This window comes from Cuculus canorus, chromosome 1 (genome assembly GCF_017976375.1).
Source record: "Cuculus canorus isolate bCucCan1 chromosome 1, bCucCan1.pri, whole genome shotgun sequence".
NCBI classification, from domain to species: Eukaryota; Metazoa; Chordata; class Aves; order Cuculiformes; family Cuculidae; genus Cuculus; species Cuculus canorus.
In genome coordinates this window covers 1,898,670-1,911,624 of record NC_071401.1, presented here as the reverse complement: position 1 = coordinate 1,911,624, position 12,955 = coordinate 1,898,670, and the positions used below count along the sequence as shown (strand labels likewise).

The window sequence follows — 12,955 nt, the reverse complement described above, 5'->3', positions numbered from 1 at the left end:
GTGGGGTTTTACCAAAATATTTCTATTAATATTTCTATTATATGGAACTAGATGATCTTTAAGGTCCCTTCCAACCCTAGCTATTCTATTCTATGATTCTATGTATTTCTATTAGTCACAAGATGAACTTAAGCAATGCCATTTGAAATTGAACTATAGGATGCTGCAAGAGAAGATTATATGCTAATGTAGGCGAGTGGATTAGCATAAACTGCCTTTTAAAATGAAAATTAATGGATAATTAATAGATAATTAACCACAAAGGGAGACATAAGCCAAAATAATGTTGCATAATAGACAGAAAGGAGACTTATCTAAGGTAATCTTATTTGAACAAGGTAGGATTGTTGCTACCGGCATAGCTAACCAGGAAATTCTTGCATATTATATTGAAGAACAGTTATTAAAATTTTTAGGTGTGTAAGACATCATATTGTGATTCTTCCCCTCTACTCTGATCTTCTCAGAACCCTACCTAGAGTATTTTCTCCCATTATGAAATCTCCCACAGAAGAAGGATATGGAACTGTTGGAACATGTCCAGAGAAGGGCCATGAAAATGATCAGAGGGCTGGAGCACCTCTGCTATGAGGACAGGCTGAGAGAGTTGGGGTTGTTCAGCCTGGAGAAGAGAAGGCTTCGGGGATGCTTAGAGCAGCCTTCCAGTGATTCTATGATTTAGGCTGACAAAAAGGCATGAGAGACACAAATACAAAACACAATTCAGTAGGTTTCCAAAATGAAATAGTTACTTGACACATCAAATTACACGTAATCACCAAATCATAGAATGACTGAGATCAGAAGAGAGATCTAGAGGTCTTCTTGTCTAACCTCCTTGCTTAAGCAGTGACATAGAGCCAGTTGCCCAGGACCATGTTCAAATGGGTTTTGAACATCTCCAAGAACATGCAGATAGGATTCACAGATTGAGAGGTACAGTTCAAATTACAATCTGGCCTCACTACATCATCCTTAACAATAGAAACACTTACAGTTTATTGGAAATTGTGGGCAGATCATGGATGATCTCTTCATATGGCTCTTCTTGAGATAAAGCAGGAACAGCTAAAGGATCTTTCATTTTTTCCTCCCAAACAATTTCAGCCTTCAGAAGCATCTCCTCAATAAACTCAGAAGCTGCAACATCTAAAACATTGGAACACCAAGATATCAGTCAAGGAGAACAGTGCAGAAAATCTCCTTTCATTTAAAATCTCTAGGTGAGAGTAAAATCAAGATTAAGCATCCGGCTAGATAAAATCAAATTAATTAGATATCAACCATAAAATAATACTTGAAATAACTGAGACAAAGGCAAAGTAAGTTCAGTATGGAATTAAGTTGTTATTTCCAAAACCTCAAAACCATTCTCACCGTGTAGTGAACTGAAGTAACATTCAATAATTCATAGGACTTCAGAAAAAGCAACACAACAGGTTTCGACTCCGTATTTCAATGAAAGCATGTGCTGAAATCCTTTTGAAACATTTTACATTTCTACAAACCAGATTTATATGTCTTGTACTTACAGAAGCGTTTGCAGACTAGAAATATGGTTAATTCAACTGCAGTCTATACCTTCCACACAAACGGGCTAACACAGTAACTAATAAATACATGAATTTTCACCTACCTGAAGGCTTTTCATTATTGCAGTTAAGAAGATTGGGATTTGCCCAGTGCATCAAAAGCAGCTTCACAAGGTTGGTCTAAAAGGGGCACAGAAAGGGGCATTTCAAATGGCAGAAGTGGGACAGGAGCAGTATAACTGTCATTCAGTTTATTCATTCCTCTCTGTGCAAGCTCAAATCATGGGATAGACCTTAGGCAACACCTCAAAAGTACAACTTTCTGCAGCTTCTACACACATCGCTATAAATCACAAAAGGCAGACTAAAATACGATTCTCTTACCTTTTCAGTGTACCTTCAGCATAACTTCACCCCTAAAATCTCCCTCCATCCTTACAGATGTAAACAAACCCACACCAGTAAGGAAGAAACCTTCCATCATCACCTGTAATGACTTAGATCACAAATATTTCTTTATGCCTAACTAATTCAACAACTGTGTAGTATCGCTGCCAAAAGGGTCTGACTCACAGCCATTGTAGAGGTAAATCTGTTCTTTGTCAGCAGTTGAAATCTGCTCATTTATCTTATGTTTACCAAATGAATTTAATGTATTAATAATGGGAGCAATTAAAGTAGAGTAGAGTAGAGTAGAATATCCTATAATGAAAAAGTCTCACACGCTTTCAATTCTTGCAAGACTGCTGTAAGCAACTGTTTTTTACCAAGATCTTCCATCGCTGCACTGAAGTCTCAAGAGATATTTCTCCATTAAAGACAGTACTAAAGTGAGAAGGGCAACAAAGCTGGTGAAGGGGTGGAGAGGAAGGGTTATGAGGAGCGGCTGTGGGAACTGGGGTTGTTTAACCTGGAGAAAAGGAGGCTGAGGGGAAACCTTATCACTGTCTACAACTGCCTGAAAGGAAGTTGTAGGGAGGTGGGTGTTGGTCTCTTCTCCCAAGTGACAGGCGATAGGATGAGAGGAAGTGGCCCAGCATTGCACCAGGAGAGGTTCAGATTGGACATCAAGAAAAATTTTTCACCAAAAGGGTTCTCGGGCACTAGTAAACCATCTCCTGCCCATGGAGATGGTTGAGTCTCCATCCCTGGAGATATTTAAAAGATGGGTAGATGAGGTGCTGAGGGATATGGTTTAGTAGTGGACAGGTATGGTTGGACCTGATGACCTCAAAGGTCTTTTCCAACCAAGAGATTCTATGATTCTATGTCTACCCCGACAAACTAGTTAGTCAGAAAGCAGTAAGAAACTGCACAAGGAGCAAAAAATAGATTTCGAATGCCAATATAGAGCTCAACTAAATGAAAGATCTGTTTGCACTTTTGGGTATATGCTAATGCCAACAGAATTTAAAATGTAAATGTAAGCACCAGGGTAGGCCAGGAGGAGCACTGGGGAAAATAAACTGTGTGTAAAAGAAAAGATTCTTCAGAGCAGAAGAAGAGAGTAAGACAAATAGGACCAGAATTGGAAGGCAGCTAAGGAAAAGGATAGTAACTTGGCACCAAAACAAACAATAATTAAATGAAGTCTAAAAAGGAAAGAAATAATTTCAATAAAAATAAATGCAACACCACCACAGCCCTCCAAATAAAACTTCTAATCACAGAAAACCAGGAAAATACCACTGAAAAATTCTATAAAAATAAAAAAGATCTTGCTCCCCTCAGTTTTCCATTCTGGCAGGAAGAGCAGAAAATTCAGCAAAGTGTGGAAGCAGGGGGGAAACCATAACAGGTTTATTTCCAAATCCAATTAGTCCTGTTTCCAACTGAGAACTCTCAACACATACATTCCTGTGTTTTTCCTTTATAGAAAAATGGAACATGCTTAGTCATTGAGCTGACTAAATCAGCAGCAGTCCCATAATCTCATTAACAACCATTCTGAAAAGTGGTAGTTTCTACTAAAGGGGGGAGGGTAAATGCATTTTCAGTTTAGTAACAATACACGGCTTTTTGGGTTACTAACATTCTGGACAAATGCCACAAGTAGTCTCTTCCATGCTGCAATATCAGTGTTTCTTGCTGCCAAAGAACTAAGTCCTGCCAGAAATCCTTGATGTACATCACCAAGACTAAAGTATTCAGGTCACTGCTAATTTCTATTTCCTGCTTCTGGATATTGTAAAACTCTCAGTGTTAGTTTTAACCTCATTCACTTATGTTTTAGAAGGTATATTGTAAAATCTAATTGGCAGATCTTCAGAACTGTGCTTACACATACAAATATTTCTAGACTAATTACAGCAAATTACCACTCTCCAAAGGTATTTCAACTGCAGAGTCTCAAGAATGGTTTGGGCTGGAAGGAACCTTAAAGAACATCCAGTCCCAACCACCATGCCATGGGCAGGGACACCTCCCACCAGACCAGGCTGTTCAAGGAAACTTCCAACCTGGCCTTCAACACTTAAATGGAGGGAGCATCCACAGCTTCCCTGGGTAACCTGTGCCATTGTCTCATCATGCAGAATTTCTTCCTTATGTCTATTCTAAATCTTCCCCCTTTCAATTTAAAGCCCTTCCCCTTTGTCCTATCACTCCATACCCTTGTAAAAAGCCCCTCCACAGCTTTCTTGAAGCCCCCTTCAATTCCAGAAGCTGCTCTAAGGTCTCCCTGCAGCCTTCTCTTCTCCAGGCTGAACAACCCCAACTCTCTCAGCCTGAGAGGGTAGATCATAGAGTAGTTTGAGTTGGAAGGGACCTTAAAGATCATCCAGTAGACCTTGAAGATCATCAGTAAGTAGATATGAAAAGGTTAAGAGTAACTGCAAAATATAATGCAATATTGTATATTCTAAGAATAAAATGACAATATTTCATAGTTTGAATATTTATGGATGGGGGAATCTTCATTCTTAATGAAATTACATGAAGAAATATTAATTACAGTTTTACATAGGCAAGATTAAATAAAAGGGGGGGTGCATGTAAAAACTTTGAGCTTGATAAGCAAGACTGAATGCAGGGTCAGGTGTGCAGGAAGACCACCACCACACCATAAGAGCTTTGGGTTTTTTTCCCAAAATACGAAGTAGAAAATGAAAACCAGCCTGCCTACAGTGAACCTGAGCATTAGTCCTCTTAGGAGATATCACAAAAAATATTTGTTCAGCCTGGAGAAGAGTCCAAGGAGACCTTAGAGTGACCTTCCAGTTCCTGAAGGGGCTTCAAGAAACTTGGGGAGGGACTGTTTACAAAGGCTTGCAGTGATAGGACTAGGGGCAGTAGGTATAAACCGGAGAGGGGCAGATTTAGACTAGACATAAGAATTTCTTCACAATGAGAGTGACAAGGCAGTGGAGGAGGTTGCCCAGGGGAGTTGTGGCTGCCTTGTTCCTGGAAGTGTTCAAGGCCATGTTGGATGGGGCCTTGGGCAGCCTGATCCAGTGGGACATGTCCCTGCCCATGGCAGGGGGTTTGGAACTAGATGATCCTTAAGGTCCCTTCCAACCCAAACTATTCTATGATTCTATGATTACAAAGAAATGAAGTGCAATTCTCTTTAATGGGAGCAACTTTTATCATCTAAGGAGCTAGAAAAACATACACAGATGAACAGAAAAAACACTGGCTGGACATGGAAGCACTGGACTTGAATCGTTCTTTAAACCTAATGAAACATGGAGTGCAACAATGGAAATAAAAAGCCATATGGAAAAGAAAGGCAGAAGAAATAAATTTACTGCAACAGGCACTTCTAAACCCATCGAATACCATTTTCCCCCGCCAAGTTTTACCACACTTTAAATGTTAGCTAAGCAAGTTCAATGCTCAGTTTCATAAACCACAGGTTCAGCTCTTCAGGAGCATTGGCCAGCTGAGTGACTGTGGCCTGTTGACACAGAAAAGCGGCTGCAGTAACGGGGTAGGAAATATGGAATATGAAGACGTGATAGAGATTGGAAAGAATCTCCCTATTCACTTCAGGCTGCAAAAGGAGCTCCAAACTGCTCTCAAGTCATTTCAGTTAGTGAATTAGTGGGGAAGTAGAATTGGTGCCCTGAAAAATGTTTTCCTCTCCTGTATGGTCAGATATTTTCCTCTGAAGCAACACACAGGACATTCCATCTGCTCCAACAACTGCAAAGGATGAGCTGCTGGATCTGGCTGAGCTTTGAACTCTTATTATCCAAGTCCCAGTGCCACTATCACACATCATTTATTCCCTTGTCTTTACCACTGGGGAGACACCTGCGTAAGCTGTAAATTCAGAAAGCTGGGGGTTTTATGCAAATGTCCTGATGTGCTTCTTTGCAAAGCAATGAATATGCATCATCCAATTTGAATGTACACCCAACGGTAAATTCCTTCAGCCCTCCTCTTTTCTTCCTTGTCAAAATCAACATTTCTTTATGCTCCTCTTCCTCTGTTTCAAAGTTGCACCTGGTTCACCATTCATCTTTTATTCACACCACCCCATCACTTCTTATCCTTCAAGCCCTTTTTTCTGTGTTCCTTTTATCTGAGACATCCAGGCTCCTTAGATGTATGTCGTCAACTTGTTTTCTTCTACAGTTTTACTGGTGGTCGTATCCCTTTTGGGGGGACAATGCTATTTTTCTTTCCCTTCCTGACATCCATTCCTTCATCTCTTTGACTAAGACCTCCCCACTCTCTTGCTGTGATTTCCTTCCACCTGCTGTTAACTTCTCAGGTTCCATTTCCACTTCCTCTGGATGTGGTCCTCAGCTTACTCTCATCCACAGTGAGAAACTAGTGGATCGACAATACTAGATCAAAATCAGTATCATTTTTTTGACCATAAATCTCACCCTGCTGTGTGAAACAGTGAAATCTCCAAGTACTATTTTAATATCTAAGGTGTTTACACAGAATCACATAGTGACCTGAGTTGGAAGGGACCCACAAGGATCATGAAGTCCAGTTCCTATCACTACATAGTACAATCCAAACATTCACACTATGTGTCTGAGGGCACTGTCCAAATGCTTCTTGAATATTGTCAGGCTTGGCTCCATGACTACATCTCTGGGGAGTCTGTTCCAGTGCTCCTGTTCCTCTGAGTGAAGAACTTTTTCCTAATATCCAACCTAAACCTCACCTGGCACATCTTCCTGCCATTCCCTTGGGTCCTATCATTGTTGCTCCTCCTCTTTCCCTTGTGAGGAAGCAGTAAACTGCTGTGATGTTCTCCTTGGTCTTCTCCAGGCCGAACAGACCAAGTGACTTCAGCCTCATACGACTTCCCCTCTAGACTGTTCACCAATGTTGTGGCTTCCTTTGGACACTCTCCAGCAGCTTGATATCCTTTTTCTACTGCAACACCCAAAACTGCACATAATACTCGAGATGGGGCTGCACCAGTGTGGAGGAGAGTGGGACAATCATCTCCCTCAATCTTATAGCAATGCCATTTTTTCCCTAAATATGTTGATTCACTAAACATAACAAAACCCTAGGCAAAACACGTGAAATACCACTGGTTACACCATTATTATCAGCAGTCTCCACCACCAAGTAAGGTGGGCAACATCTGCACTTGTAAAAAACAGTTTTCAGTTGCTCATAAGGCTAAACTTATTTCACTGGGCTGGAAATATGCACATTTACCTCACAATGTGATTTCATTAGGCAGTTTGCAAGCATTGCTGCCTCTGAGTATGATTTTTTTTATTGGTTTTTAATTAGGTAGAAAAATCAAGCAATCAAAAATGAAGCACTTCTGGGAGGAGGATGTGGGAAAAAATGCTCAACACTTGTGAGCTCCAATGTTTGTATGATTGGAAGACTTTATACTATGCAGAAGATCAATTCTGCAGGCTAAGAATATTCCTCTTTTTATCTGTTTGGAAAATTATCAAAATTTAGCCAAGTTTCAATCTGAAAAAAATCATAGCCAGCACTTTCTTACAGGTTTTAGATTATAATGGATAAATCAAAGACTTCACTTTTAATAGTATTGTCCATGATAGGTCTAAATGTTAATCTAACCAGCATCAGTAGCTCTGTTTTAACAGCCACATGGATATTTCAAAGATTTGCAATGAGAAAATATAAATCAGAGAAGTAGTTTCAATAATTATTACTTTTATTATTACTAACAAAAGAAACGTGGCCAGCAGGTGGAGGGACGTGATTCTCCCTCTCTAATCTGCTCTTCTAAGACCCCATCTGGGGTCCTGTGTCCAGTTCTGGAATCCCCAACAGAAGAAGGACATGGAAGTGTTGGAACAGGTCCAGAGGAGGCCACAGAGATCATCAGAGGGCTGGAGAACCTCCCACATGAGGGCAGGCTGAGAGAGCTGGAGTTGTTCAGCCTGGAGAAGGGAAGGCTCCAGGGAGACCTCAGAGCAGCTTCCAGTACCAGAAGGGGGCCTCCAAGAATGCCGGGGAGGGACTTTTCACAAGCACATGGAGTGATAGGACTGGGAAGAATGGCTTTGAATTGGAAGGGGGGAAACTCAGATTACACATTAGGAAGAAATTGTTCATGCATAGAGTAGTGAGGCACTGGCAGAGGTTGCCCAGGGAAGTCGTGACTGCCCCATCCCTGGAGGTGTTGAAGGCCAGGTTGGAGAGGTCCTTGAGCAGCCTGGTCTGCTGGGAGGTGTCTCTGCCCATGTCAGAGGGGTTGGAACTGGATGATCTTTAAAGTCCCTTCCAACCCAAACCATTCTATGATTCTATGATTTTGTTGTCGTTGTTATCATTATCACTGCTGTTATTTAGCTTCTGTGACAGAAGTTCTGTAACTTCATGTACCCATATGCTACGGATAGCTGGACCCCACTTCCCAGCCTCTGTTCTCCATCGCCTTCCAGGTTCGTGCCAACGACCTGGCCTCTGTTTGGGTGCTGCTCTAACAATGAGCTCCTCCTTTGAGTACTCTATGAGCTTCTCCTTGGAGTGCCCTAACTTTCTCGCTTTCTCTCAGCTGCTCTGTCTTGGAGTGCTCTCTTACCCTGAGCTCCTCCTTGGAGTGGTCTTCTCCTTTGTGTGGTCTTCTCACTACTCTGCCACATCAGGCTTTATACACCCTTACCACCTCGTTAGCAGCTACCTCAGTGACTGGCCACTTCTCAGGATCTCACAGCTGCAGCAATTAAGTTCAACTCAGATGGCCTACGATTATCTCTTGTTTACAACCCAATACTCTTACATTTACAACATTTACATTTCCCTACACCCATATATTCAGTAGATGGAATAAATAAGATCAGATAAGTCATCCAGCGAAAAACGTCTTAGAATAACACTGGAGACATGCGTTTAACTGATGGAATGAGGTTATAATCAGTACTTCACTAAGCAACATGGATATTAAGCAGCAAAGTGCAGGATAGGGAACTGTATTCACGTATGCTACGGGGGAGTCAAACAAACAGATGCAAATCCCAAGACAGAGACTCCCAACATTTAGAAGTAAGGCAATTATTAAACTATTTGAGTTACTGTGAAATGAGTTTTGAAGGTCTTATATTTCTTTCCCATTGCACAATAGTATGCTTTAGAAGACCAAGTCACCCTTAAAGCCAAAGTCTCATACATTAACTCCTAAATAAAAGCAATGCAATTCACAGGCTACGTAGTATTTTCTCTGCGAATGCAAATCTGATCCACAATTCTGCTCTAGACACAGAAAATGACATCTTCAACTCATTACATACCTCCCATCTTAATACAACATAGACAAGGAAGGTATTTGTTTCTATTTGTGTGCAGAAAGAAAGAGACCATGACCACCTGTAGTCAGCAAAGTGGAACAGATTAGAAAAAGTAGGTTGCAGGAATGAGATTAACAGCAGGGCAGAAAGAGTGGAGGAGAAAAAATAGAACGGAACACAGATAAAATGCTGGACCTTGGAATTAACAGCATGAAATAAAAAAAAATTGAAAGGAAAGAAGAGAGATATGGCAAGGATTCAGGTTGCAGGTAGAGACAGACCAAGCAGAAAAAGAAAAAGAAAGAATAGGGTAACATGGTGAGGAAAAAACACTGAGATTGAAGAAGGGAGAATGGGACTGTGAGCAAGTGAGAAAAGGGGATAAGTATAGCAGAAAGGCAGAAGGTTGGCATGAAGCCAAAGGAGAGAAAAGAGAAAGCTTGGATGGGAACCAGGGAGAGAAGGAAGGGCAGAAGCTGGCTGTGCAAGGAAATCAGGATTAGGATAACATAAGTGTGGCAAGGACATGAAGCCGGGCAAATGAATGGGACAATAAGGCAAGAGAATAAAGAGAAGAATGGAACAGACTGGAGGCAATGGGACAAATAGGGTTACATGTGGGAGGAACGAACCGTGAGGACTGTTGTTTATACACAGAGTTGGAATTGAACCCAGGGTCCCCAAACATCACACTACCTTTCTGCAGTTGACACATTTAACCTAAATTTCAAAGGCTTAAGGAAATGCCTTTGAAACCTCTGAAATAGTTCAAGTAAAGAAGGACAACTGTTTTCACCTATCTAAGCAAAGGACAAGGGTCACATAAAGTTCTTCTACAGCCGAAATAAAGTCTTTACTTCAGGACTGATAACCTACATTTCTATTTTCCAATTAGACAGAAAAAATGAAAATAAATTAGGGAAAAACATGTGATCCTGTCATTAAAAGTGTTTCTAAGCTATGTTCCTAGGCGTTCTCTATTAATACAACAGAGAATATCATAATTCTGGCACTTCTCAAAGTTTACGTCTGAATAGTCTTACTAGACATCTTGCTCACGTATTCTTCCCATTTTTATTTATACATGTATATATTTATATGAATCATAGAATGACAGAATGGTTTGGGTAGGAAGAGACCTTAAAGATTATTCAGTTCCACTCCCCCTGCCATGGACAGGGACACCTCCCACTACACCAGGCTTCTCAAGCCCCTATCCAACCTCGCACTGATGACTTGAGGTTGCCCAGGGAAGCTGTGGCTGCTCTATCCCTGGAGGTGTTCAAGGCCAGGTTGGATGGGGCCATGGGCAGCCTGATCTAGCGTCCCTGCCTGTGGCAAGGGATTGAAACTGGATGATCTTTAAGGTCCCTTCCAACCCAAACTGTTTTATGAGTATATGATTCTATGATTTCATGATTACATGATTCTATGGTTCTTTTCTTTAGTCTTTTTGTTCATCTTTGGCTTGCATGATTGGACTCAGGTAGGAGAGCAGCAGCATTTCCCTTAGATCAATTCACATGTTTTCCTCAGGCAGAGAGACTATTTTGGGATTTCTGCCTGTGATATCTTTCTTTCACTCTCAACATATTCAGGTCTCTATAAATGATTCAAATGTTAATTTTGCAAACAGAACACTAAGGCAAGTAAAGCCAGATTCACGTAATACCAAATGATAAGAAAACAGATTTACAAGTTTGAGCTTCCTACGGAGATGAGAGACAACCTCAGTTTACAAAACGACTTTAATGCTCTCAGTGTTTACACGCATGTTTTTTAAAACTGAGATTATTGCACGTTCTTAGTGATCAATATAAATTTAATTTTCTTTAAGTACTTGCTATAGTAATTTTCTTTCTTGTCCAGGGAGACCTTATAGCAGCCTGTTAGTACTTTATAGGGGGCTACAGGAAAGCTGAGGTGGAACTTTTTACAGGGACATGAAGTGATAGGATGAAAGGGAAGAGCTTTAAATTGGAAGGGGGAAGATTTAGATTAGACATTAGGGAGAAATTCTTCATGCTGAGGGTGATGAAACACTGCCACAGGTTGCCCAGGGAAGTTGTGGCTGCCTCTTCCCTGGAAGTCATAGAATGATAGAATAGTTTGGGTTTGAGGGGATCGTGCAGTTCCAAGCCCCCTGCCATGGGCAGGGACACCTCCCACTGCCCAAGGCCCCATCCAACCTGACCTTGAACACCTCCAGGGATGGGGCAGCCACAACTTCCCTGGGCAACCTGTACCAGGGCCTCACCACTCTCATCATGAGAAGTTCCTCCTTATGTCTAGTCTAAATCTGCCCCATCTCCAGTTTACACCCATTGCCCCTAGTCCTATCACTACAATCCTTCGTAAACAGAAGGTGAGATATGTCTGGAAAAAACATTCTCTAGAGGATTTTCTGACCATAAATGAGAGATTACAACTGCTTCACAGGAAAAATATGCATTCCCTGACTGCCTATATTCTATTCTCTTTGAAATGCTGAACAAGCTGCCCCCCTTCTTCAGGCTCTTGTCATTGAAAACATTTGTGGAATGTGCGGAAGTTCAGAAACTGCATTCAAAGGAAGTGCTATGGTTGTCACAATATTACAGAATGAATTCAGTTGGAAAAGACCATTAATCTCATAGAGCCCAACCATCGATCCAGCCCTGCAAAGTCTGCCACCAGACCATGTCCCCAGTTATGACATCTACTTGTCTTTTAAACACCTCCAGCGATGGTGACTCAACCAGCTCCCTTGGCAGCCTCTGACAGTGCCTGAGAACCCTTTAAGTAAAGAAATCCTCCTAATATCCAACCTAATTTCTCCCCTGGTGCAACTTGGGGCCATTTCCCCTTGTCCTGTCAATAGCTACCATGGAGAAGAGACCAATACACACCTTGCTGCAACCTCCTTTTAGGTAGTTGTAGAGAGCAATAAGGTGTCCCCTCAGTCTCCTTTCCCCCAGGCTAAATAACTCCAGTTCCCTCAGCTGCTCCTTATAAGTCTTGTGCTCTAAACCCTTCACCAGCTTTCTTGTCCTTCTCTGGACGCACTCCAGCATCTCTTTGTCCACATAGTGACGGATCAAAATTGAACACAGTATTTGAGGTGCAGCCTCACCAATGCTGAGTACAGGGGAAGGATTGCCCCCCTGGTCCTTCCTGCCACACTATTCCTGATGCAGGCCAGGAGGATGTTGGCCTGCTTGGCCACCTGGGAACACTGCTGGCTCGTATTCAGCCAATTATCAATCACGCCTTCAGGTCCTTCTCCTCCAGGCAGCCTTCCAGCCACTCCTCTCCAAGCCTATAGCATTGCATGGGGTTGTTGTGACCCAAGTGCAGAACCTGGCATTGGTCTTGTCGAATCTCATGAAATCAGCCTTGGCCCATTGATACAGCCTGTCCAGGTTCCTCTGTAGAGCCTGCCTACCCTCAGGAAGATCAACACACACAATCAACTTCATATCATCTGCAAACTTACTGAAGGTGCACTCAATTCCCTCATCCATGTCGCTGATAAAGATATTAAACAGAACTAGACCCAACACTGAGTCCTGGGGAACAGTACTTGCAACTGTCCAAACTTGAATGAGATTACATTTAATTTCCTTTAATGAGTTTAGGTATCTCCTTTTCCTTGGAGCATATTCTAAAGATCTGTGTGAATTTTTTTTTTCTATTCTGGGGTGAATATGCACTTAAAGAAAAGAAAATGCAACTACAATTCATATTTGAGCT

The 12,955-nt window shown here is 41.6% G+C and overlaps 1 protein-coding gene across 3 annotated transcripts in view; it reads right to left on the bottom strand.

Annotated features, from left to right (window-relative positions):
• The window catches only part of MYO16 (myosin XVI), a 394,275-nt gene that overhangs the window by 199,660 nt on the left and 181,660 nt on the right, over positions 1-12,955 (bottom strand). For all 3 annotated transcript variants that reach the window (XM_054050575.1, XM_054050567.1, XM_009560753.2), the window contains exons 8-9: positions 1,637-1,712; positions 996-1,149 (exon numbers count right to left, since the gene is read on the bottom strand). In XM_054050575.1, coding sequence (XP_053906550.1) covers positions 996-1,149; positions 1,637-1,712 — 230 coding nt within the window. The remainder of the gene's footprint in view (positions 1-995; positions 1,150-1,636; positions 1,713-12,955) is intronic.